General features: G+C 48.0%; 1 protein-coding gene and 1 long non-coding RNA gene across 6 annotated transcripts in view; both read left to right on the plus strand.

The window, feature by feature from the left end:
* The window catches only part of TXNDC16 (thioredoxin domain containing 16), an 87342-nt gene that overhangs the window by 42856 nt on the left and 17240 nt on the right, over positions 1–27246 (plus strand). For all 5 annotated transcript variants that reach the window (XM_048852155.2, XM_048852160.2, XM_075129996.1 and 2 more), the window contains 3 exons: positions 206–265; positions 10510–10678; positions 17895–18031. In XM_048852155.2, coding sequence (XP_048708112.2) covers positions 206–265; positions 10510–10678; positions 17895–18031 — 366 coding nt within the window. The remainder of the gene's footprint in view (positions 1–205; positions 266–10509; positions 10679–17894; positions 18032–27246) is intronic.
* LOC142072601 (uncharacterized) lies at positions 2584–9650 on the plus strand. Its single transcript, XR_012669121.1, has 2 exons — positions 2584–6632; positions 8078–9650. It is a non-coding gene; the product is annotated as an uncharacterized LOC142072601 (long non-coding RNA).

Here is a 27246-nt window from a genome sequence, read left to right on the forward strand (position 1 = left end):
CGCATAGCAAGCCTAGTGCCAGAACAATTCACCACGTTAAATTGGAAAGCTACCATCGCTGTCTATAGTGATGGCAAAGCTTGAGACACTGAAGACGCATGATATATGGAGAGTAACCCGTCCTGTCGACCATGAGTGACCCCGCTGCCGACAGACAGGCCGTGTGTGATGTACCGCTGTTGACAGTGTCTCTTGTATGTTGCAGGGGAAGCGGTGTCCCTGGCGATGTTGCAGTCGTATGTAGAGGTGGCCATTGCATTAAAAGGTACAGTGCCAAAGCTCCATTGCATGGTTAAAAAGCAGGCGGTGTTCATACCCTGTACCATGTCCTCCTTTTACAAGAGAGGAAGTTTAACTGATGTGTATATATATAGGCACCAATTCCGTGGGTGCTCCGGGGCTGGAGCACCCATGCAGAAAAAAAAAGAGTGGGTGCCGAGCACCCACCAGCAGCCCCCCATATTGGCTCCTCCCCCTCCCCACAGCACCTCCCACCCGCTAGTGGGCCCAGCCGATCAGCACCTCCCGCTCCCTCCCAGCGCCTCCCACCCACTGCAATCAGCAGGTCTGCAGCGTGCAGGATGCATTGGGAGGGAGGAGGAGGAGCGAGAATGGGGCGTGCTCAGGGGAGGGGTGGAATGGGGTGGGAAGTGGTGGGAAGAGGCGGGTGGGGGTGGGCCTTGGGGGAAGGGGTGGAGTGGGGGCAGGGCCTGGGGCAGAGCGGGGGTCAAGCACCCCCTGGCACGTTACAAAGTTGGTGCCTCTGTGTATATATACTGTGGGTGAATCCTGGCCAAACTCCCATTGAGTGCTATGGGGAGAGGATTTCATCCAATATATATACACGCACATACAGACACCCGAGGGCTGCTCTAATTTCTGCAGGCTTGTAATAGCCCCTGAGAGTACATCTACACTGCAATAAAAGACCTGGCCTGGGTCAGCTGATTCAGGCTTGCAGATCTCAGGCCGTGGTGGTATAAAATTGCAGTGTAGACATTTGGGCTTGGTCTGGAGCCTGGGCTCAGAGACTCCGTGAGGGGGGAGGATCTCAGAGCCTGGGCTCTCCCCCGAACCTGAACGTCTACACTGCAATTTTATAGTCCCATGAGCCTAGTTCAGCGGACCCAGGCTCTGAGACTCGGTGCCGTGGGTTTTTTATTGCCGTGGGGATAAAACTCCATCGGGGCCGTTCTATGGCGAGGATCACTGGAGCTCAGTATTATCCAGCCCTGCCCCCAGAATGCCCCCTCCTGTTCCTGATACGCCCTCCCTGAACTGGGAGAGCATCCCCGGAGGGACTAGCATAGAGCCAGGCTGGAGGGAATCCCCTGCTGCTGACCCAGGGAGGTGTTAAGTCCTTTTGTGCCACTCTGACCACGTATTAAAAGGGACCTTCACAGGACTGAGGATCTGGCCCATAGAGTCAAATTCTGTTTTCCGTTACATTGGGTGTAAATCCATTGACTGCACTGGGGTTATTCCGGACCAGTGTAAACGAGAGCAGAAATGGGTTGCAAGTGGGCATGAATGTGGACAAGTCCAGTCTGAAATATAAATAGCAGCAGGTGTCAAAATATGGTCTTAAGAGCAAGGAACGTGCTAACATCAGGGACAACTCTTATTCGGTATTTGCATTATAGACGCTCTGAGCCCCACCCAGGGATCAGGGCTAGGTGTGGTACAGACGTGTAACAAAACGACAGTTCCTGGGCCAAGGAGCACGAGGCTTGTGTGTGAGTTGCTTGTAATGCGAGGGATAAACGAATAACACCTTGGAAACAAGAACGAGAGCCATTTACCTACTCCACTACATGGGGAAAGTCACCCTTAGGCACTAACAGTCGGTAGCTACAGTAAAGGAGCAGTTACAGCAAACATGAGGACAGTGGCAGAAGGTGAAATAACTCTTGGACACAAAGAGGCAAGAACCTGCCACAGCAGGATGCCCGTGTGACACTCCCAGGGGTACCCAGGCTTGGGAGTTACCTCACCACTACCCGCCCTTAGTGTGAAGCAATCTTGTCTTCACTTGCTGTGGGTCAGCTCCCTGAAAACACCAGCCTCTGGCACAAGCACTGCCTTCCAGGCCTCTGCAAGCTTCGCTCTCTCTGGACAGGAAGCAATAGGTACATCCCTACAGCTGAGTCCTCAGAGCCTCCCCTGCAGTGTCCAGCCCCTTCTCCATGGGACACTCACAGAATCACCAGGCCTGCTGTTGCCAAAGGAACAGTACACACCAGCTTGTCAGATTCACCTCTTGCCCAGCACTTTGTTCAACACCACAGCACTGAGATATATTTCCAGTGAAAACAAGAACGGGTTTCCTGTCAAAGAGTAGAGATTCAAATAATAGTGGGTCTGAATATTGGAAACCAGTGGTTACATATAATACAAAATCATAACACGCTTTCTAGAGACTAAACTTAACAAACAAGTCACTCTCTTGTCTAAAGAAGTTTCTCGCACCCAAAGTTCTCTCCAGTGATTTCAGCCAAGCCTGAACTTGTGATGTAAACCTCCGGATAGGGTTCACTCCCCTTAACTCTTCCTGTTAGATTTTGTTTTCCCTCTGATGTCCTCTCAGTCCTTCATTTGCTTTCAGCTCAGACTCGTGGTAGGTGACTCGTGAAGGAGAGAGTGCTCAATTGACATGTAAACAATAGATGATACAGACTTTAAGGTCTTATTTTCAGTGTCTAGACACATAACTCCATACACAGTATCTGTACATACATTTCACGATACTAATGACCAGCGTGACACTGGCTCTCGTTTGAGAACTCATGCGACATTCTTTGGCGAACCCAAGTGTACATACCAGAATCAGGAGATTCCTGTAAGCCCCTTGACAGCTGGCAGTAAGAGATTCTTGGGTCATAGTCCCCAAATCAAGGAATGTAAAATGATGGTGCCCTTGGGGGATGGACACTGTCCTAATTACCTGTAAAGCCTCATAGAATCATAGCAATGTAGAGCTGGAAGGGACCTCAAGAAGTCATCAGGTCCAGCCCCCTGCACTGTGGCAGGGCCAAGTAAACCAAGACCATGCCTGACAGCTGTTTGTCCAACTTGTTTTTAAAATCTGCCAATGATGAGGATTCCATGACCACCCTTGGAAGCCTATTCCAGAGCTTAACGACCCTGACAGTTAGAAATTTTTTCCTAATATCTAACCTAGATCTCCCTTGCTGCAGATTAAGCCCATGACTTCTTGTCCTACCTTCAGTGGACAAGAAGAACAGTTGATCACCTCTTATAACAGCCCTTAACATATTGGAAGACTGTTATCAGGTTCCCCCTCAGTCGTTTTTTCTTAAAAAACAGGGCCTGTTTAGTCTTAGCCTTTCTTGACAGGTCAGGTTTTCTAAACCTTTGATCATTTTTGTTGCTCTCCTCTGGGCTCTTTCCAGTTAGTCCACATCTTTCCTAAATTGTGGTAACCAGAACTGGACACGGTCCTCCAGCTGAGCCCTCACCAATTCTGAGTAGAGTGGGACAATTCCCTCCTGTGTCTTACAAACAATAGTCCTGTTATTACACCCCCAGAATCATATTAGCCTTTTTTGTAGCTGCATTCTGCATATTCAGTTTGTGGTCCACTGTAACCCCAAGATCCTTTTCAGCAGTATTTCTGCCTAGCCAGTTATTCCCCATTTTGTAGCTGTGCATTTGATTTTTCCTTCCTAAGTGAAGTACTTTGCACTTGTCGTTATTGAATTTCATCTTGTTGAATTTAGACCAATTCTCCAATTGTCAAGGTCATTTTGAATTTTAAACCTGTCCTCCAAAGTGCTTGCAACCCCTCCCAGCTTGGTGTCATCTGCAGATTTCATAAACAGACTCTCTACTCTGTTATCCAAGTCATTAATGAAAATATTGAATAATACCAGACCCAGGACAGACCTCTGGGAGGGCTTATCTAATGGAGTCCTGTAATTTGACAGCAAGCCATTGATAACTACTCTTTGAGTATGGTCTTTCCACCGGTTGTGCACCCACCTTATAAAAATTTGATTTAGACCACATTTCCCTAGTTTGCTTATGAGAATGTCATGCAGAACTGTGTCAAAAGCCTTACTAAAATCAAGGTCTATCACATCTACTGCTTCCCCCCTTTCCACTAGGTCAGTAATCCTATCAAAGAAGGAAATAAGGCTGGTTTGGCATGATTTGTTCTTGACAAACTCATGCTGTCTATTCCGTATAACCCTATTATCCTCCAGGTGCTTACAAATTGATTATTTAATAATTACTATCTTTCCAGGTATTGAAATTAGGCTCACTGGTCTATAATTTCCCAGGTCTTCCTTGTTCCCCTTTTTAAAGATAGGTACTATGTTTGCCCTTTTCCAGTCTTCAGAGCTTTCTCCCATCTTCAGGAGTTCTCAAAGATAATTGCTAATGGTTCTGAGATTGCTTCAGCTAGTTCCCCAAGTATCCTAGGATGAATTTCATCAAGCCCTGCTGACTTGTATACATCTAACTTACCGAAATATTCTTTAACCTGTTCTTCCCTGTTTTGGCTTGCATGCCTTCCCCAATTGTTAATATTAATTTGTGTTGAGTATCTGGTCATTAATCTTTTTAGTGAAGACTGAAGCAAAATAGACATTAAGCACCTCAGCTTTCCTGATGTCCTCAGTTGTTATCTCTCCTTCCCTGCTAAGTAGAGGACCTACACTTTCCTTCCTCTTTCTCTTGCTCCTAATGTATGTCAATCACCTCTTCTTACTGCTTTTTATGTCTCTTGCCAGGTGTAACTCATGTACATCTATGGCACTACATAAATTATACACAGCAATAACAATGATGAGGGTTATCTTAAAAGACAATACACGCATATCATCAGGTGATCTGTGAGTAGAGAAGGATGGGTGGAATTGATCCTTAGAGGAAGTCTGCACTACTTTCTGAGTCACATGGGCTCAGTGTCCCTCATTCCCCTTTGGAAAATAACCTGTCACTGCTGTTGCTGGTGATTCTCCTGGCTCACACCTGTTGCTGGCAGCAGTGATCTGCCATGACTGGGGTTTCTTGCTTTGGTCACCTTCTGCCCAGAGTGTCCAACGTACAGTAAGCAGATGTCCTAGCAAGCCTGAACCACAGCAGTGCTGTGCAGAGCCTTGACAAGGAACAGAGTGTGGGGCTTGTGGACAAGAACCCAGGAGAGAGAGCTCTGGAGATATAATTTGTGATTTGCTTTGGTTTGATACTGTTCAACATTTCTGGCCTTTTAAACCCCATGAAGGGAATCTGGCCAGAAGCTTTGCTAGCTGCTGCTGTTTGGTTAAATAAAGTCCTGAAAATAAACAGGAAATCTCAGAGAGGGTTGCTGCTGTTGTTGTTATAACAATATTTTTTTACTTAACCGGTGAACTTCCCTCCAGCTGTTCAGACCCTGCTGCTGTCATGCTTACTACATGGGTTTGCAACAGCAATCCTTGCTCTGGGGGAAGGTGTGTGAAGTCCTGGCCCCTCTAAAGTCAATGGCAAAACTCCCATTGACTTCAGTGAGGCCAAGATTTCACCACATGTGTGGTAACACGTCTCCACTGGGAGTCATTACATCTTCTACCTCCTCACCAGTGGCACCATATTGAGCGAGGAAGGAAGCTGTCCGGCTCCTCCATGCCATAGCGTGATCTGGTCCGGTCTGAGAGGGCAACTCCATTATCCTGCAGCTAGTTGTGGGCATGTCAGAAAGAGCCTGTGGGATCCTTAGGTAGAAATAAAAAAAGGAAGGGAAGGCAGCAGGCATTTGTGAGTGTGGCTGTTATGAAACAAGGCTCCAACCAAGCATCTGTCTGATCCTCTTAATGGGAGCCAACAGCGTCCCTGGTGGGAAACCTAATTAAAATGAAAACAAGAGCTGAGCTCGAGTGTTCAGGTATGTCACGAGTGTCAGATCAAGGCTCTCCTTGCTCCCCCCTTACTCCCTTGTCCCCATGCCACAGGCCTGTCCAAATACATGTCTGTTCCATTGGAACCTTGCTGACCAGAGTGAAGGAAGGTTGCGGCTGTGCTGAGAAAGGAAGATAATGAGTAGAGCTGCTTGGACATTTTTCCTTGAAAAGGTTTTTTGATGAAAAATGCCCTTTTTACGCAAATCAGAACACTCAACTCTTTCTTCTGCCCCTGCCCCCTTGAAACAAAGTGTTTCGATAGTGCTGAAACGTCCTTTTTTGACACTTTCGGAACAGGACATTTTGATTTTTTTCGCCTTTTGAAATGAAATTAATTGGTTTTCAGTACATTAAAAAAGTTTTAAAAGTTCAAAATTGGAATGAAATCCTTCAGTTTTATCAAAATGTTTGTCGACCCCAAAACCACTTTTTCCCTTGGAATTTCATTTCCTGGAAAATGTTGACACTTTTTGGTTACGTCCCGTTTTGGAACAGAAAACATTTCAAGATTATGGAATTTCCCCATGAAACACAAAAACGCAGTTCCCGTTGAGATCTGATAATTAGCAACAGGAAATGGAGCTGTCTGTGAATGATCTTCTGACCACTAGGTGGCGCCAAACAATTGAAGATCAATAACAGCATCTCATGCCATTAAACCAGTGGGAAATGGAGGAAACAGGATGTCACGGGTGGATTTCTCTTCCTGGGGTGGGGGTTTGCCTGGTAAGTTACCTAGAATCACAACACTGGGAGGGTAAAGTGTGGCAAGCAGGGCATGGGCTTAAATCTGCCATCTCTGGGTATTGGGTCTAGCCGAGGCAGGGAGTTAGTGGGACAAAAGGGAGCAGGGTGCTCTGGCTTTCCAAAAGAGAACTGAATCCTTGTGGTGTGTGTCACGTCTCTGGGCAAAGCAGCCACAGGGTTGTGTCAGGTGTGGTGTGAGATCCTTCCTCTTCCCTGAAGGATCGGTGATCTTGAGCTAAGGGGGAGACTGGAGGCCAGTGTCTTCAGGCTGGAATTTTCTGATGAGCCAATACGTTATCCAGGGAAAGTATGCTGTCCCGCAGGGCACTGAAATGATGTGCGCACGCTCCCAGGTGCCCTTACAATGAGCAGTACAGCAATCCGAAAGGCTGGCATTGCCCTGTGCGGGAAGGACCCTATGGCGACCTCAGGCCAGGCGAGAGAGCCAGGAAAAGTGTGAGATAAGCTCTTCCCCCTCCAAACAATGGTGGAGAATCCTTCCTAAAAGTTGGCGAGCCCTTTGCCCCCCTTATGGCCCCGCCCCACCCCTTCCGCCTGTGGCCTCTTCCACCTGAGGCCCTACCATGGCCAAGCCAGAGTGAGCAGGGAGCCATGGACCCTTCACCTGGCCTGGGGGGGGAAGGACAAGAGCAGCCCCCTGCCCATGTCCCTGCCCCACGGACTCCGCCCAGGGCAGGGGGAGGGCTTGTGGCTCCCCACAGCTGCCCACTATGGCTCTCCCTGACCCAGCTGTGGCCAGGGGATGGGGCCTCAGAGCTGCGCAGCCCGAAAATGGTAAGAGCTGCGTGGCCGGGCAGCTGTGGGGATCCGCGAACCCTCCACCTGCCCTGGGGGGGGGGGGGGGGGGGGCTGGGGAGTGGGGACATGGGCTGGGAGTTGCTCTTGCCCCCACCTCAGGCAGGCGGAGGGTGGCGGTGCCCCATGCTGCCTGGCCTCCCGGGCTGGGGGGCAGGGCCTCGGGAGCAAGAGGAGGAGCAGGGGCGGGGAGGCCCGTGGCAGAAAGTGGGAGGGCCATGGCCCCCTGACCCTCCCAGTTCCAGCACCCTTGCCTCCAAAGCTGGCCATGTTCTCTGCTCTGGCTCCGTCCCCTCCACGGCCTGTTACAAAAGCCGGATGATACTATTGCATGGTTTATCCCGGGCAAGGAGTGACACTGACTGTCTCCAGCGTGGTCTAGGGCTTGGAGAGAGACTCTCCCTGAGTTGCTGGCTAAGGATCTGTGAATCAGGTTACTCCTCTGTGGATGGCAGCTCTCCATTTTGGAGCATTAGAAGTTAGGTTTGAGGATGATGGGGATTCAAGCCCATTGCTGCTTAAGCATTGCGTGACTTCATCTTTTGATGCCAAAATCCAGATAACTGCATTCAAAGGTCTTTTTAACGTTCCTTTTGTTCTGCATCCAGGAAGAGCAGCAATCCATCCCATTGCTAAAATTCTCTCTGGGTGAAAAGTGCCTGAGAATTAACGGAACCAGTGATGTAGGATTGCAGCTGGCTTTGCCAGAGGCTTGAACGTCCATTTGAGAAGACATCAGCCAAAGGCCACACACGGGTTGCACAGAGGAGCTCAGAAAAACGGCATTTTGGACTAAGTGGAGGATCTCAATAACCAACTTAAGCAAGAGTTTAATTGAGTTCTTGAGATTCCCCAAAAAGAATGGAGTCTGGTGACTGGGGGAATGTATTTTGCTGTGAGAATAGTAGAGGTTTTAGGAATGACAGCTGTATCAGGGCCTCAGTTCCCCTGATCCAGCTGAGTTTCGATTGGCATGATGTCTACTCTCTGTGAAACAAGAAGGAGTTCTGCTGTGAGAATACACATGGGTGGACGCAATGGGCTATACAAACCTACACGGGCCAGAGTCTAATGAGGCTCCGAAGCATGGGATTTTCAAAAGCACTTAAGTGACTTAGGAGCACAAGTCCTTTGGCTCAGCTCCTCAAAGGTATTGAGATACCTGACTCCTACTGAAATCCAATGAGATTTAGGAGCCTAAATGCCTTGGAGGATCTGGGCCATTGTGCCTTTATGCAGAGGTAGAAGCCAAAAATTAGGCTCCTGTTTTTGAAAACTTTGGCTGTGGGGAATTTAATCTTTGGAAAGACTGAACACAATGAGAGTGGGGAGTGAATTCCTGGGATCCAGAGCTTTGAGGGAGATGGGTATCTCTGATGGTTGGCAGTTGGACACCAGGGGAAGGGTCCCTACTAGTTTGGAAGTGGTGTATTGTGTGTGTGACTGCTGTGGGTTGCAGATGAGGAATCTAAAATTCCCGGCAGCTTGACTAACCCCAGTGACCCTGCACTGGCTCTGTGACATAGCACATGTGTAGCTGAACCCTGGATATTGTTTGACTCGAAAGCTTTGTTTATTTTATTTTTTTTACATAAGAGTTCAGCCAGAAGTTCTGCAGTGGATATGACAGTACGTCAGAGGGGTTGAATGCTTGTTACTTGTTTGTGCTCTGGGCCCAATCCTGGACGGAGCTGAGCACCTGCTGAGAAGTGCTGAATCTGAATATGACGACTGTATTATTAAAGGTTGCCAGGAGCTGCCTTACAGCAGTGACTCTAAACCTTTCCCCTTTCAGGAGTCTGATTTGCCTTGTGTACCCCCTAGTTTCACCTCCCTTAAAAATCTACCCGCTTACAAAATCAGACATAAAAATACAAAAGGGTCCCAGCACACTAGTACTGAACAACGGCTGACTTTCTCAGTTTTACCACATAATTCTTAAATAATTCGGCTGGAATAGAAATATTGTACTTACATAGAGCAGTATAAACAAGTCATTGTCTGTATGAAATTTTTGTTTGTGCTGACTTTGCTAGTGCTTTTTATGTAGCCTGTTGTAAAAGCAGGCAGATCTCTAGATGAGTTGATGTACCCCCTGGAAGACCTCTGCGTATCCCTACTTCCACTGCCTTGAAGAACATGCTGGTTGCTGGTAAATAAACATGGACTGTAATATCTGTAGCTGCTGCATGAATGTTTCTCTTCACGTTGCAGATTGCTGAGCAAAATGGCTCCATTGCAATCCGGGAGCCCAGTTCTAATCTGATGCCACGTCCTCCCTTTTCTTTTAGCACTGAAATGATTTTGGGGTGGGAGAGGAGTACCAGAAGATATCCAAGATTAGAGCTATTAAATAAGACAACTGGCCAGTTCTGACGTTGAGGGGGACGTACTTGCATCTTGCAGCTCCAATCGCTACACAAGCCATTTGTCCTTTGCTGTAATGTTTTGACATCACCTTACTGTCTAAATGGCATTATAACCCCATGGTTCAGAGCTGACTGTCATGTCTTCTGTACGTACAGTGTACACGGTGCAGAAAAAGCCACAAGTTAACACTCCACTGAACGTGAAACTGCTACGGCGTTTCACTGAGTGGCATAATGAGCCACACAGAGGAACCAAAAATGAACCAAACATGCTGTGCTAATTAATACATTGGCAGACAGGGGAACAATAGTTAAACTGAATTTTAATAAGTTCCATAGCAATTAATTTATTATTGGGATGATGGATGGGGTTCATTTAGGGCCAGATTCTGATACACTTGCTCACACAGACTGGTATCTTACTATGCGAGGAGTCCCACTGATTTCAATGGCAGTACTCCAGGACTAAGGCACGGCTCTGCATGAGGAAGTATATCAGAATCTGGCCCTCAACACTGCAGTTACGGTAGGTCCAAAACCAAAAGGATTTCTAACAGTTAAATACCGACAAATGCGGTAATATCCAAGGACTCATTTGGAAAGCGCTCTGCTAAATAATTCATCTTTGACTTCTCAAACTTTATTGTAAATATTTTTGTTTTCCGTTACAGGAACCCAAGGAATTTTGCTTGCCAAAGTAAATTGCTGGGACTGGCCTGATGTCTGCATGAAGCAGAATGTCACTCAATTTCCCATTACCAAGATGTATGAGAAGGGAGCAAGACCACTGACTTACACTGGCATGCTCGGAACAGCGGAGCTGCTCAGATTCCTCAGGCTGTGAGTGTCTTGTTGATGCCAGTGTCATTAGTATTTCAGCTTGACATTTCTGAAGGCTCTTTACTGTCGCAGAACCGTAATCCATTTACATAGTAATAGTTTGGAACCTAATTTTAGTTTCAACACCAGGCTTAGAGTTTAGCTGGTAGGTCTGGAATGAGCTTAACAACCTTTCACACCTTTTCAGTGTCAGGAAACAACTTTTTTTAAAGGTTACGTCCATCCACTGGTTTGACTCTCCCTGTCACAATAGAGAGAGACACCTTATGTTTGTTTATTGTTTGGAGAGTCATGACCTACGGGCCTCCAAACTCAGGTCCACAGGAGCAGTCATGCTCCAACCCTCCACTTGGCAACCTGCTGACAGCTCCTTACCCAGGACCCGTGAAGCCTATGCCCAGTTTGAGGCTCTGCCCCTGAGCTCCTATTGGCAGAATTCCAGAGCAGCTGATTGGTCTGCTGGCCCTACTTAAGCCAGCAGCAGTAACAGGAAACTGTCCAAACAACTGGGATCCATCCCACTCCCCCAGTTTGACTTCCTGGCATCTGACTTGTGGTTCTGATATCCATTTTGTCTTGTGCCTCTGACCCCCTGGTATCCTGATCCAGCCTGACCCGACTTGTGGTTCTGATCTAAAGTTTGTTTTCTGCTTCTGATCTACTGGTATCCTTGACTCTTGTCTCATGACTGTGGACTCCTGCTCTGACCACTAGGTCTGGCTGCCCACAACCCAGCCGTGACCACTTGTTCGGACCACAGTAACTGCAGGGCCAAGCCCGGTGCCCACGACCCAGCCGCACTGCCACAGCCACTGGAAGCATAGGACTCCCCTGAATGGGACCTCCTCTTCCAGGTGGATACTCAGGCACTGCAAGTTGCTCAGATGATCAGGGACAACCAGAAGCTGCAGGAGCAACTGAGGCAGCTCAGCACCGCCAGTGCCACCTGCCATACCCTGGCATGAATGGTTCAACGGGAACCGCAGGCAGTTCCAGGGTTTCATGAACCGATGCCGCCTTCTGTTTCTGATGTGTCCCAGAATCTATGCCTCTGACCAGGCCAAGGTGGCCCTGGTAATCAGCCTGCTGATACGAGATGTGTTAGACTGGGCCTCCCCCATGCTAGAAGATCATAGGCTGGTGCTGTCAAACTGGGTTGCCTTTCTCCAGCTAATATCAATCATCTTCAATGACCCACCCTGAGCTCAAATGGCCGAGGCCACCCTGAGGAGACTTTGGCAGGGGCGCATGGCACAGCGGCCTCCTATGTGGCACACGTCCGGATACAGAGTGCAACTAAACAGTGCAGCTGTACCAGTTCCAGTGGGGGCTTGCAGGAAGAAATCAAAGACAAACTGGCCTGGGTAGAGATGCCTGCGGGCCTAGACATCCTTGTGGACCTTGCCAACTGCATAGATGAGCAGCTGTGAGAATGAAGAAAGGAGAAAAGATGTTCCCTGCAGTTCCTCTACAGGCCTACTGGGACGTCACCTTCTGTATCGCCCACCAAAGTTGTGCAAGCCAACCTGCCTCATCAGCGCCTCACTCCTGAAGAAAAAGAACGGCGCCGTCAGTGCCACCTGTGCTTCTACTGCAGCGACCCTGGCCATGTCATCTTGACCTGCCCAGTACGAGTGCCAAGCAGCTTGGGGAAACAAGTCAGTCCAGACACAGTGAGGAGAACCGGCCTGGTCCTTGAGGGAAGAGAATTTCCCTGTACCCTAGTCTTCACTGAGACCCACCCTGAGCCCCATCCAGGGGCTTCCAATTTGCAGGTACCCCCTATCCAGCTGCGCATCCTGGGAGATCTCCAGCAGATCCCCCTCCAAGAGACCCTCATCGATTCGGGAGCAGCAGACAATTTTGTGGATCCAGCTACAGCTCAGGCCCTACAGATTCCCCTGCGACATGAGGCCACACCGGAGATGATTGGAACTGTTGATGGCTCTCCACTGTCTTTGGGTCCTGATGTGGAGGAGACTGTCCCCCTGGAGGCCGTTATTCAGGGACACAGAGATAATTAGATCTGGAATGATCCATTCTGCACATTTTACCCTGATAGTTGGCGTCTCCTGGCTAATCCTTCATGATCCCCTCATTCACTGGTGAGAACAGAAGGTCACGTTCCCATCAGAATTCTGCTGATGGTGCAGCCAGGGACCAGGAAGGGTTGCATCCAGGCCCAAGAAGGTTCAAATAGGTATAGTTGCCCACATTGAAACACCTACTGGGGGAACTGTGGAATTCTCCCGGCCCCCAGTACTGCAGCTATGCTGATGTCTTTAAAAAAAGAATGCAGAAAGCCTCCCCCCACATTGGGACTATGATTGTCCCGCAGAACTCCAGCCAGTGGTGAAAATATCGTTTGGGCGGATCTACGCAATGTCAGAGCCTGAACTGGTAGCGTTACGAGGACACCTCCAAGAGAACCTGGCCTGGGGGTTCATCTGCAGGTCAACCTCACCAGCCAGTCCTTTAATAAAAAAGGACGGCAGCCTCCGCCTCTGTGTTGATTACCGATCCCTAAATCAAATAACAGTCCAGAACCACTAAGCACTATCCCTTATCTCTGAGTTGTTGGACCATGTGGATGCTACCCACATATACACTAAACTGGATCTCCAATGAGCTTACAATCTCATCCATATCCAAGAGGGGGACTGTCTTTCAGACCTGCTATGGACAGTTTGAATATTTGGTCATGCCATTTGGATTGACTAATGCCCCAGCAACATTTCAGCACTTCGTTAATGGTGTGCAACAAGACCTCCTGGGCCAGTTTGTAGTTGTATACTCAGATGATATATTGGTCTTCTCAGATGATCTGAACCAACACACCATTCACATCTGTACAGTCCTGGAGAGAATCTGATATCACGGTCTATACGGTAAACTCGAAAAGTGCGCATTTGATCAGACCTCAACTGAGTTCCTAGGTTTCATCCCATCCCCAGCAGGAATCAAGATGGATCCACTCAAGGTCCAGGCTGTCTGCTACTTGGCAGCCCCCCCCACAACGTGTACAGCCTATAATGTTTTCTAGGCTTTGCAAACTTTTACTGGAGGTTCATCTCAAATTTTTCTAAACAAGCCAAGCCTCTCACTCCCCTGCTCTGGAAGAATGCCCAGTTTCACTGGTCGCCTAAGTGTCAGCACACATTCAAATAACTAAAGCTTGCATTCACCACTGCTCCACTATTGGCCCACCCAGACATGGCACAAGTTTTTCATTGTGGAAGCCTGTCTCTAGCACACCGATTGGGGCAGTCCTTTCCCAGAGGCACAGACCCAAACAAATATGGCATCCTATTGCCTACTACTAGACAAAGCTTACCCCATGCTGGGCAAAACTCTGGGATCTTGGACAAAGAGTTCATGGCAACTAAGGCTGCCTTTGAAGAGTGACACTACTTGGAAGGGGCCTGTTGTCTAGTCCAAGTATTTACTGATCACAATTTACTGGAGCACCTGTGCAGGGCTAATGCCCTAAACCATTAACAGCTCTGGTGGGCCCTAGTCTTCTCCTGGTTCAACTTTACCTTGATCTACCATCCAGGAAGTAGAAATGGCAAGGCTGAAGCCTTCGGTCCCAAAGGTATGGCTCTGACCCATGATGCTCCTGTCCACAGCCAGCCAATGTTCTCAGTCCCATAATGTCCTTAATGCAACCCACTGCCAGGACTTGCTGATTCTCATCCACCCTGCCTCTGTCTCTGGAATTCCACCTGATGATGTGGCCATTATTGACCAAGAACCACACAACACCCAGGAGGGGATCATGTTCATAAGGGGCTGCATCTATTTCTCCCTTCCTCTTCCCTCCCTCCAGACTGGCGAGAGTGGCAGTTCTTCAACTGTGCCCACAACTCCACCCTGCCAGAATACTTGGGGTGATATAAAACCCAACGATTAACATCCTAGTACTTCTGGTGGCCCGGTATGTGCTCCACAATAGAGACCTTTGTTGCCTCCTGCCAGGTGTTTACCTGCACCAAAGTACCACACCAGAAACCTCTGGACACCCCATTTCAGCCCTAGGAGGCAATTTCCTTGAACTTTGTGGTAGAATGACCAGAATCCAGCGGTTTCACAACCATCCTGACAGGGGTGGATCAATTTTCAAAAATGGCCCACATCATTCCCTGCACGGGTTTAGCCTCTGCAGGGGAAAATGCCCGGCTCTGGATAAACAACGTAGTCATCTTCATGGCCTCCTGGATCACATCACCTCCGACCGGGGGCCCCAGTTCACTGCCTGCTTCTGGTACAAGGCCCTACATCTATTAGGGGTCTACGTGCACCTGTCCTCTGCCTACCATCCTCAGTTGAGTGGCCAAATGGAAAGAATCAACCATATCCTAGAGCAATACCTATGATGCTACACTAATCACCACCAGAATAACTGGTTTACACTATCCCATTTTCCAAATTATCATATAATAATACAGAATATGTATGCATAGGCCAGAGCCCCTTCCTTGTCAACTATGGGTACCACCCCTGATTTCACCCACAACTATCAACATCTTGCCCCAACCTCTTGGCCTTTGACCTAGGTCAACATGTCCATTACATCCAAGAAGAGGTGAAGGGACACCTTGAGAAGGCAAAGGAGGACTACAAAAAGTATGTAGATAAGCATAGGCAACAAGGACCCACCTACTCTGTAGGACAAAAGGTATGGCTTTCTACAGAATTAACAGACCCTCTCGGAAGCTATACCACCAGTTCCTTGGCCTGTACCAGATTCAACAACAAATCAACCCATCACCGTTGAGTTCCAGCTCCCTAAGTCCCTTAAAGACCACCCTATATTCCATGTCTCACCTCTAAAACCCTACACTGAGAACTCATTTCCCCAACAGACCCCAATCACTACCTCTACCAGTGCAAGTACACGGTCAGGAGGAATACGTTGTCCATGAAGTCCTTAATTTCAAGGTCAAGTGGAGTAAGTTATGGTACCTGATTGACTGGGAAGGTTGCGGGCCCAGAGATATGCACTTGGAAGCCAGCTGAGAATGTTAATGCTCCTGGCCTGGTTTGAGCCTTCCATAGGAGTCACCCGGAGAAACCTGAACCCATGTTGCCTAGAGAGCGCCCCTAGGGGTGGGGGAGATGTCATGACCCACAGGCCTCAAATCCAGTTCTGTTGGAGCAGCCATACTCCAATCCGTCACTTGGCAGCCTGCTGACAGCCCCTTACCCAGGACCGACAAAGCCCAGCCCCAGTGTGAGGCTCCACTCCTGAGGTCCTATTGGCACAGTCCCAGAACAGCGGATTGGCCCGCTGTCCCTACTTAACCCAGCAGCAGGAACAGGAAGCTATCTGACCAACTGGGATCCACCCTGCTGTGAACTGTGTGCCTTGTGCTCCTGCTCCTCTTTCCCTGGCTTGGCTTCCTGATATCCCAACCTGGCTTGACTCCTGGCATCTGACTTGTGGTTCTGCTCTCCATTTTCTCTCCTGCCTCTGACCCCCTGGTATCCCGACCCAGCTGACTCTTGACTCCAGTCTCGTGACTGTGGACTCCGGGTCTGACCACTAGTTCTGACTCCTCACGACCCGGATGTGACAACAAGCCACAATCTTCTGCTGTTAGTTACCTGGGCCGTGATCCAGGAGGGCACTTTGGGTGAAATCCTGTCTCCATTGATGTCAGTGGCAAACTCCCATTGATTTCCATGGAGCCTGTAGGTCACCCAGTGTTTACACACACATACGTGCACATGCCTGTGGGCTGCTCTAAATTCTGCGGGCTCAGGGCCCACTGTGCTGTTAGGATCACTGGTGTGCAGCGTTATCCAGCCCTGCCCCCAGAATACCCCTCCTGCTCCTAGAGCAGACCCAGGAGGACTGGCATAGAGCCATGCTGCAGGAATCCCATTGTCTTCACTGGGGTCAGGTTTTCACCTGTTATTTTAACCATGGACTTCAGTGGGCACTGGATGAAGTCCCCGGTGCAGATTGGAAGCTTCCAGGATCCTAACTCTTAGAAAAGACGATGCAGTGTGAATCTGACCCATGCCCTTCCTGGCTTGTGGAACAGAGCCATGAACAACTGTTGCCACTCCTGAAATAGCTGACACCTCATTCAGAGCAGGAATTTATCCTTCCTCCTCCAAACACAAGAGTCCGCCCAGCACTAAAGAATCCCAACTTGGATATTTTAATCCTAGCCAGCTACCGCCCAGGATCAAACTTGGTGGGCAGAGGAAATTATTTTGGGGCGTTTTCAGCCATGATGCTGTCTGCTTTGATTTGAAGGTTCACACTCACAATTGGTTGATCAGTCCGTAGTCTAGGCATACTCTTGGATTCCTCGCTGACGCTGAGCTCTGACACTACAATGGCTGTGAGTAACCCTTCCTACCATCTCCGGTTGGCTTGGAGACTCCATCCCATCCCGGTGGATGAAGACCTGGCCTCCCTTATTCATGCCTTCATCACCTCTTGGCTAGACTACAGCAGTTTGCTGTACCTGGGCATGAAACCTTCAGCTCTTAGGAAACTCCAGTTAGTACAAAACACTGCAGCGCATCTTCTCAGCAACACAGGCTGCCGTGAGCCCATCAGACCTGTTCTCTGCTCTCTATGCTAGACTCCTGCAGAATTTCAAATCCAGTTCATGGTTTCAGTCCTTATCTTTAAAGCGCTTCATGGCCTGGGCCCAGGTTACCTAAAAGACTGTTTAAAGCTCTGGGATGAAGAGCAGAATTGCCAACCATGGTCTTATGGCCCAATGGTGCTCTCAGCAATCAAAGTCAAGGCTCATCTGTGCAGGAGACAGAACTTTCTCTGGGGCAGGTCCGAGCCTGTGGAATGAACTCCCATGGGAACTAAAGACCATCACAAGCCTCCCCACTTTCTGCTCCAAGTGCAAGGTGCATTTCTTGATCTTGCCCTCTCTAATATAAACACAGAGCAACAGGTATGTTTAACGAACAAAAACCCACCCTACCGAAACAAGATGCTCCACTCCACATGCTTCTCCCTCTGGGGAGAGGGTAAGAGAGCAAACCCATGACATGAGTAGTCATGATACAGATCAGCTGTCCCTTCCCAGAAGCCAGTTGGGATTTTCCCTGGTGCCTCTGTCTTCTGTTGCTCTCTCTCTGTTGTGGTTTTTGCTTCTTTAACAAAGCTGCATGTTTTGTTTTTTTTTAAATCATGTTGAACAAAGCAATCCCCCCTGGCTTTCATTCATTTCTCTAGAAGCAGCATTTCCTGCCCTGTGAAGCTGACCACGATTGAAGAAGTGGACGATTATTTAAGTGGAGAAGTTTATGCCGACTCGTCATCATACCACAGCACATCAGTTCTGGGAATATTTCACCCTAGCATGAAAGAAGGTAAACATGGCACTTTGTGAGAGAGAATACAAGGTTAGCAAGATTAGGAGCTCCTATCTGGTACCTAAAGATGAGGATTTCTGCCATTTGAGAGGAACTCATTGGTTCCTTGTTTGCTAAATGATGTAACTGGACATATGTGTTCACATTGATTATTTGCAGTACGGTAGTGTCTAAATGAGAGCACAGACCCACTGTACTATTGCCCGTACAACTAGTGGGAGACAGTCCCTGCCCTGGAAAGCTTACAGTCTAAATAGACAAGATGCATAAAGGGTGAGAGAACAAACAGAGGTGAAAGTGACTCATCCAAGAAGCTGAGAACAGACTCCAGATATCCTGAGTCCTAGTTTAGTGCTTTGTCTACTGGACCAGTCTAGCTCTCTGTTGGTGTGCTCCTTCAGTTGATCTCCAGTCCCAACAAAGGCTGTTCCAGAGAACGAAGCCCTACACCCCAGTTCTGCAAGCAGGTACATGTCGGATGACTCTTGTGCCCTGGCATTGACTTCAGTGGCTCTCCACACTGGGACACAGATCCATTCACATGGCTCCCCTCTGCAGGATCGGGGCCCTCCCTTTAGAAGTTTTCTAGTGATCTTTTTCCTGTAGGTTCTGGAGTGAACCTGTTAATGATGGTCTGTTGCTTGTACGCCAAAGGAAGCGATTTCCACACGCAGGCAATAACTCATTTCCTCTCTCAGAGCAAAGATATTGAACTAAATTACGGCCCTCCAGAGAGAGAGAGCATGGCTGCGGAGGTGGAAGATGTGCATGCAGTGGACCGCATGTATTCCTCATGTAGCAGAGCTCTGCGAGACAGGATATCCAGCCAGAAAGGAGTAGCCAAGGTAGCACCGCAGTGGGGGTATTGTAGGTAAAATGGAGATGGCACTTTCCTTATCAGCCCTGTGTCCCACAGCTCTTAATATCCCCAAGACATGCACCTTCTGGGATTGAATATTCTCCTGTTTAATGGTTTTTTCCAGCCTGCTTCAGAATAAAGGCTGTATGTGCTGAATAGGGTTAAACCACGCTTGTTTCTTGGGGATTGGCTTGATTGAAAGTCATTCACTATAATACCCCCCTGTATTCCAGCCCATGCCTCCTCTCCTAGCTTAGCTACCCTTAGGGCTTCTTCTGTGGGGCCTTTGTCTTGGTACCTGGCACACTCTTTCAGGCTTTCACACTCTCTTTAGCACTGTGTAGGCTAGTGGCTAGAGCACGGGCCTGGGACTCCAAAAATCTGGGTTCAATTCCTAGCTTAGCCACTGGCCTACTGGGTGAGCATGGGCAAGTCACTTCCCTTCTTTGTATCTACATTTCCCCATCTATCTAATGATGCAGTCCTCCTTTGTGAAGTGCTTTTAGTTCTACTGATGAGAAGCACGATGTAAGAGCTAGGTGTTTTATTATCATTACCTGGAGGACCTCTCTTTGTATGCAGGGTGGCATTACATGGGATTGGAAGGGATGTCCTGGCTCATTGGGTCCAGGCTCCAGCTGTCGCAGGCAGCCCCAGCAAATAATCTCATTAATAAACGTATCAAGTTCCTCCTTGAAACCTGTTAGATGGTTTGTTTGCCCACCAGATAATCTCTTGGTGGGTCTGAGTTACCCGAGGATGAGAGAGATGTTTGCACTGTTAACACAGTGTTGTTTGGATTCTTGTTGTTATTTGCATGTGGGTAACTCAAGATCAGTCTTAGGGGTTTGTGGTTTTTTTAACTCTGCCCTTTGTCAGTCCACTGTCCTGAGAGGAGAATGCATGATTTCCTTGTGAACTCAAGTACCGGTGGTTTAAAAATAACAGAATGCTCAGTTACTATGGCCACAAGTAACCACCTAGATTATTTTCCTTCCCTTCCAAATGTCATACTGAGCTATGATACACCAACTCGGTACGCGAGACAAGGAAGATGGGTTTGATTGGGTGATAAGTAAGAAGGAGCCTTGGAGATCAAACCACAACTGTAGATTGTGCGTGTCAGGTTTTGGTGTGAACTCTGCATCATGCTCAGCTTTACAAACAACCACCCTCCTTATCTTTCCAAGCCCTGCAACAAGTGGTAAACCATTAATGCTCATGGCAGAACAATCTCTCATTATGTGGCTGCAGCTGGGTACGTGCCTTGTGGAATGAATAAGTTATGAGAGATGCAGTAACCTGCAGCTGTAGGGCTAGCAGAAAGAAGTGAGCATACAAGTGCACATCAGGCCCATCTTCCTGTCCTACCACCGGCTCCCGGTCAGCTTTTGGTGCCAGTTTAAAGCCTTGTCCTAATCTTCAGCTCAATTAATGGGTAAAGCCCCAGCTAGATTGAAGAGTTTCTCTGGGACAATGCAGATCACAAATATAATGACAATGTGCGTGAGAGCCAAGGACAAAGCATTCTCCGTTGAGGGGATCTAGCTATGGAACAAATTTCCAGGGAAAATCAAGGTCCGGCCAATCCAAAGACTGATGATCTCAAGGAAACGCTACACACCCTTCCTCTCCAAAAAGGCCTTCCAACTGTGAGAATGCCATTCCCCGCTTCTGCCAAGCAAATCTCAACCAACCCACAGTCCGCCCAACTCCTGGAACAAATGAAACCAAAAGTACGTTAATAAATTTTTAAAAAATCAAAACCAAAACCTACCCCAAGCAGAGCTTCTACCCCATGAAGGGAGACATGCCAGTGGCTCTGTGAAATCCACAGGGACTTCACTGTTGCTATTAACTTTACATGGAAGGTGTCCAGACACTGTACTTGTGGACAGTGATATTAAACCTTAAGCTAAATAGATAGGACAACTGAAAATTCCTGGTGGTCATCTTACTTTACAAGCTAAGCAGGCTTGGAAGTGGGTAGTGCTTGGACCCACTGAAAATCTTCGGTGAGGTGTTGGTGGTTACTCTTAATAATTGTATATGCTGAGGGCTCAGGGTCAAGAGGAGGGGTAGTGAATCCGATGGCTATGACTGCACACGCAAATGAGTGGGATCCACTGGCTAGTTAGGCATCTTACAAGCCATTGGCACCCCAGTCACCCCATTTGTGTGTGCAGGCGGTGGGTGCACAATTGCACATGCATTCTTTAGCATGGACCTCCAGCATCTGCCTTTAAACATGTGATCCTCTCTCCCGGCCGATGGGAAATAATACTCTGCGCTGACGTTTCCGCAGGTTGAGTTCTGCTTCCGTTTTCTCACTTGGTTCCCATGAACCCCATCCTACCCCTTCCCCTCCTCCATAACCTGATCTCTGCAGAGGGGCTTCCAGGAAGTCTGAAGAAAGGATGGGTCTGCTGGCACAAGTGGTACCCTCCTCCCACACCTTCCCAAGCCCCACGGCAGGATCCATTGGGTTTCCATCCTCTCCGTCTGCTGATGGAGAGGAGGCCATCTGGTCCATGATGTTTCTAAATGGAACCAGCCCTGACTTTAATGTGAGAGACTAAAATGACTATATATCAACCCGGAGAGGGGAAATGGGCAGGCATAGTTCCCCTCAAAAACAGCTCAAGAAATAGCCGGGCTCGCCATGCCCCAGTCAAAGCCAAGTTGAACATCACATCCTGTCAGTTACCTTCACCCAGCTTGGAAACCTGCGAGCCTCTGCCCGTGGTTGGAAAGCAGAAAGAGAGAAGCTTTGCGGCTGGGAAGGGATTCTGGGAGGCAGATTGGTTACATCTTGCTCCATAGCACTGGTTTCTGTACTGCACCTCCAGCTGGCTTCAGTTACGCACCCGCACAAGCCACGCTCTGACAGAAGGGGGTGAAAATGTGTCGAGGGCACAACGTGAGTGTAACGGAATTAAAGACATAGGGCTGATCGGCAATAGTTAAGGCACAGTAGGGTAAATAATAATGGTATTTAGCACCGCTATGAAGCCTGATCCAAAGCCCACTAAAGTTAAAGGAAAGGCACCTATTGACTCCCAGGGGTTCTGGATCAATTTCATCAGTAGAAACTAAAGCATTTTTTATAATGGCGGTGGGCGCTGCCATCTCCATGTTAGAAACGGAGCACAAGGCCCAGCTTTCCAAAAGCTGCTTCTAGCTTTGAGGGCATCGGGGCGGGGCCCACAAATCGAGGCCTTCAAAATGAATGGCTGCCTGCAAAAAATGTGGGATGGGCCCGACATTGCGGAGCAAGTCAGAAACAGAGCAGGGGACAGATCCCAGGTCTCCTGACTTGGGGGAAAGCTCGTTTCTTTGCTTACCAGAAGGAGGACGTTTTTCTCATGACACTTTTACTCCAGAAAAGCTTGGCTTTTCCAGGACCTGAAGTTAGACTAACAGGATGTCCAGCTATAAACAAAAGAACAATCAATGCACTTTCAATGAAATTGTATTATTAGATTACCATTCAAGCGACCAAATAAGTGTTTTCCTAAGGGCTTGTCTACAGGGGGAAATGTACCAAAATAGTTATAGTTATTTTGCTCTAAATTTCTGTGTGAATGGTCTTATTCCAGAATAATTATTCCAGTGTAACTATTTTGGCAAATTTCCCCATGCAGACAAGCCCATCGGGACATCTCTAAAGAACAGGGACAGAGAAGTTTCCTGGAAAAATTGGGGGCAATCACATAGAAGATTAACTTGGTTTGATACCAAAAGTTGGTTGATTCTTTAAAGATACTGGAAATAAAATGCTCTCTTAAATACTGGCTTCATTGTGTAATTAGGAAGCACCTGTAAGACTCCTAGCAGTGTTTGACAAAGTTCCTGGCTCACTGACGGCTAGTTAAAACACTGCCTGACTGCAGGGTTTTCAGTGGGCCTATGGGAAGGGGATGAAGGGCTTATCGGCCTGCATGCAGCATTGAATCTGAGGCCAGTTAATGGCAGTCTTTCCATTGACTTCATTGGGCTTAAGATCAGGCTACTTGTGAGGACTGAAGTCTGAAGGGAGCTAGAATAGAGGCTGAGAATGCACCTCAACATGTGTGCTTACGGGGTGTGTCTACACTGCAATAAAACACTGTGGCTGGCTCGTGTCAGCTGACTGAGGCTCCCGGGGCTCAGACTGTGGGGCTATAACATTACAGTGTAGACGTTCGGGCTTGGGCTGGAGCCGGAGCTCTGGGAACCTCCCCCCTTGCAGGGTGTCAGAGCTCAGGCTCCAGTCCAAGTCTGGACGTCTAAACTGCAACTTTAGAGCTCCGCAGTCCGAGCCCTGTAAGCCTGAGTCATCTGACACAGGTCAGTCACGGGTGTTTTATTGCAGTGTAGACATACCGAAAGGGGTCTGCAGACACTGGAGTCCTGGCTTGCACAAATGCCATCCCTGGAGTCCGGCTTAGTGTTGTCAGGCCCAGGAGTTCAAAAAACATCAGTCAGGTCCCCAGAATCATAAGGTTGGCTTAAAAAAATCAAGAGCTTTCTAAAAAACCCAATACATGTTGAGTTCTCTTGATTTCCTGTCTGGTGTTTGAGCTTGGAGGGGGGGGGGGGTGTCACCTTTTCCAGCTTTTCTCTGCACCCCTGAGGACTAGGGTTTTTATTAAAAAGTCAGTGCTTTGCTGAATTAAATGATACTTCTCTTGTCGCAGCCTTGGTCTGTCTTGTCAGTTTAGCGACTGTAGGCTCTTTGGGGCAGGAGCTCTTTTGCTATGTCTTTGCACAGCATGGAGCCCCAATCTCCGTAATTCTTCTACCACTGTTGTTATTATTTATGGGTATTGTGGGAGAGCCCAGGAGCCCCAGACAAAGGCCACGACCTCATTGCAGTAGGGCACAGACCAAACGCAGAACACAATGATGGTTCCTGCCCCATTGATTCTGGGCTGCAGCCATAGGCATAGAGGGGATTTCTGGGTGAGGTCCTATGAACTGTAGTTGCAACCCTGCAGCCCTGATCTTGGTTGGAACCTCTAGGTGTTACTGTAATACAAATAATGTGGAGTTATCCGTTGCTTTGGATATCACCCATCGCCTTGGAAATGACTGCTGCGTCTGATGCCGTGTTTTAACCGCATTGCGTGATCACAGAGTAGGCGTTGGTTGGGCAGTGGTAAAATGTTTGTTTAAGCTGAAACCTCATGAATCGCAAAACCAGTAAGGAGAGTTACAGACAAAATCTGAGGGTTGCACAGATTTGAAAGAGGAGCCTGGCACGCGTCCTGATTGGCGCAGAGCCATGAAGTGGGGTATAAAACAAAACACTTGTTACAGCTACAACTCGTCTTTGTTTCTCAGGATAATGTTTTAAGCTATGTTTGATATTTGAGCCAACAGCGAATAACAATCACAAATCTGCAGTGAGGCGTAATTGATGCCAGTGCAGTTTATTGTGCCATGTCTCTCTTACAATACATTCACCTCCCGTTTATGATCTTTCAGGAGACTTACAAATATAGCACCCATAAAACCTACGGGGTTGGTCGTGGAACTTTTCCATTGCTGTAGTGAAGAGTCACGACAGTATTTTGAATTTACAAACAGCTGACTGATGTCTAGAGGTCACTGCAACCCTCATCGAGAGGCTAGACATACTGCTTTCTGAGTTACTGCTGGGTAGAGTATGATTTCATAAGACACGGCTGATATTTGGGAACTTTCACTACTGGATCATGCTCAAGGTTTCTTTTTCCAGTGAAACTTTTTGTAGGACACAGAGCTCTCTCCCTTGGCAGTTACCGGTACTCTCCCTGTTGTTCCAATGTACTTTTATTCTAGACAAGCATCAAAGCGTTATCGAGGGCCGTAGGTGTGAAGACTTGATCAGATTCTGGGGGAATTAAAGCAAAACCCAGTTTAACATTTGCTGAATCTAGACCACGATTTTTTGGGTAGGGTTCATTATCTCATGGAGGAGCCATGTTAATTTCAAGGCTTCTGGTTCCTACAGAAAACTCAGTGGTTGCCACAGTGATCACTTCAAAAGGGAACTCCAGCAGTGGGATAGGCAGACAGCTCTGGCTTCGCCTCAGACAGCCCCCAAAAGGCTGAGGCTCAACAGAGGCACACGAAAGAGGGGGACGATCCAGGCCACAATGTGGAATTCATTGAAAATCTGGTTCAGCTGAGCGCAGTCCCAATTCAAGAAAGTATACTCCTTGCCCCTGCCTATGTAGGACAGCACTTAAGCATATGCTCAAGTCCCAAGCACCTGCTTAAATGCTGTCCTGAATAGGGTTAGATTTAAGCACCTGCCTAGGTACTTTCCTGAATTGGACTATATGTTGTGACAAAGTTCCTCCTCTACCTTGGTGGGTCTTGCGCTTATTGGTGGATTTGCTCGCCTCAGAGATTCATGGCAGCCCTCAGTTTGGCTGTTTTCATGAACCCACAGTCCAGGTCGACTCTTCCTGTGTCTGACCAGGAGTTAGGAGGTTTGGGGGGAACCCAGGCCCACCCTCTACTCCAGGTTCCAGCCCAGGGCCCTGTGGAATGCAGCTGTCTAGAGTGCCTCTTGGAACAGCTGTACGACAGCTACAACTCCCTGGGCTACTTCCCCACGGCCCCCTCCCAACGCCTTCTTTATCTTCACCATAGGACCTTCCTCCTGGTGTCTGATAATGCTTGTACTCCTCAGTCCTCCAACAGTCTGTGTTCTCACTCTCAGCTCCTCTTGCTCCCAGCTCCTCACACGCACACCACAAACTGAAATGAGCTCCTTTTTAAACCCAGGTGCCCTGATTAGCCTGCCTTAATTGATTCTAGCACTTTCTTGATTGGCTGCGGGTCTTCTAATCAGCCAGTCTGTCTTAATTGTTTCCAGAAGGTTCCTGATTGTTCTGGAACCTTCACTGTTACCTTACCCAGGGAAAAGGGACCTACTTAACCTGGGGCTAATATATCTGCCTTCTATCACTCTCCTGTAGCCATCTGGCCCAACCCTGTCACAATGTCTTATGTCCGCCTGGACACTTCCTAGAAAATCTTCCTTACACATCCATCCCACTAACATGTCTCTGTTGGTTTATGCACTGTTGTGGTAGCCGTGCTGGTCCCAGGATATTAGAGAGACAAGGTGGATGAAGGATATCACCTCACCCACCTAGTCCCTGTATTTCGTTTATATTATTTGACAAAAAAAAAAGGGAGGGGGCAGTTCAGCTCCATTTGCTGCTGATTTTTTTTGCCCTCCTCTTTTTAAGCAGCTCTTCCTTTAGGGCTTATTTTGGTTTTGCCCCACCACCAGTGCTTTGGTAAAGTTGTTCGATCAAGCAGCCAAAGATGAGAAAATTCCAAAAATCGAAGGTAGCACCTATCACTTTCATTCATCCATGTTGTGCATGCTATCTATATTACAGCACAACCAGGTCTCACAATTTTATCATGAGGCTTGTGGTATCTGGTGGCTTTACTTTAAGCCCCAACTCCTGGAGTCATGTGATTTATGTGAGCATCTCAGCTTTCCTTTAAAGAAAAATAAGAGCATTTCTAGCTCTTGTGATTGAAGAGAAGAGCATGAAAATGTGACCTGAGTGTTCCCTAAAAGCTCATAAACAGAAGGCAAAGAAAGAGAACCCCACATGTATTCTTTTTGACCCAATCCCATGGTTTATCAGAGCCTGACTCACGGTTTTTGAATGCTTAAATGTGGCTATGCTGCTTTTGTGGTATAGATTCAAACCGAAAACCAATATTTTGAGTCTTAACATTTAATAAGGATTATGAAAAGCTACATATGTGTGACTTGGCTGGGTTAAAGTTGCAGCCTTAAGTTTTGGAAATTCCTGGCTTCTCCTAAGTGTAGGAATTCTCTCCTTTAATCAAGAAAGAATGCTGGATTTTTGCATTTAGCTGTCATGCTTGGAGGGTTTTTTTAAGTGTGTGGGTGGGGGAGATAGAAAAATGGGAACTACTCAGTCTGCAGAGATTCCAGACTGTGCTGGGTTGAGCAATAGAGCCTTAAAGACTTGGATCTGTAGCTGCTAGACCAGTAGTTTACGAGGTTCGCCCCCAAGTGTAACTTGCATGTTCTAATTAGATAAGCAGCCGCCCTGAACAGAGGCCTCCTGAGTTCTGCGTTAGTGGCCTAGAACATCTTTGCAGCAGCTACAGTTTAGGGCAATGTCAAGATAGAAATTGCAACACCGCCCCTCTTTTGATTAGACGGTGACCTGTTCCTGAGATTTTAAACATTTTGGGGCAGAGACCAGCTTTCTGATCATAGAATCATAGAATCATAGAATATAAGGGTTGGAAGGGACCCCAGAAGGTCATCTAGTCCAACCCCCTGCTCAAAGCAGGACCAATTCCCAGTTAAATCATCCCA

Source organism: Caretta caretta, chromosome 6, assembly GCF_965140235.1.
Source record: "Caretta caretta isolate rCarCar2 chromosome 6, rCarCar1.hap1, whole genome shotgun sequence".
NCBI classification, from domain to species: domain Eukaryota; kingdom Metazoa; phylum Chordata; order Testudines; family Cheloniidae; genus Caretta; species Caretta caretta.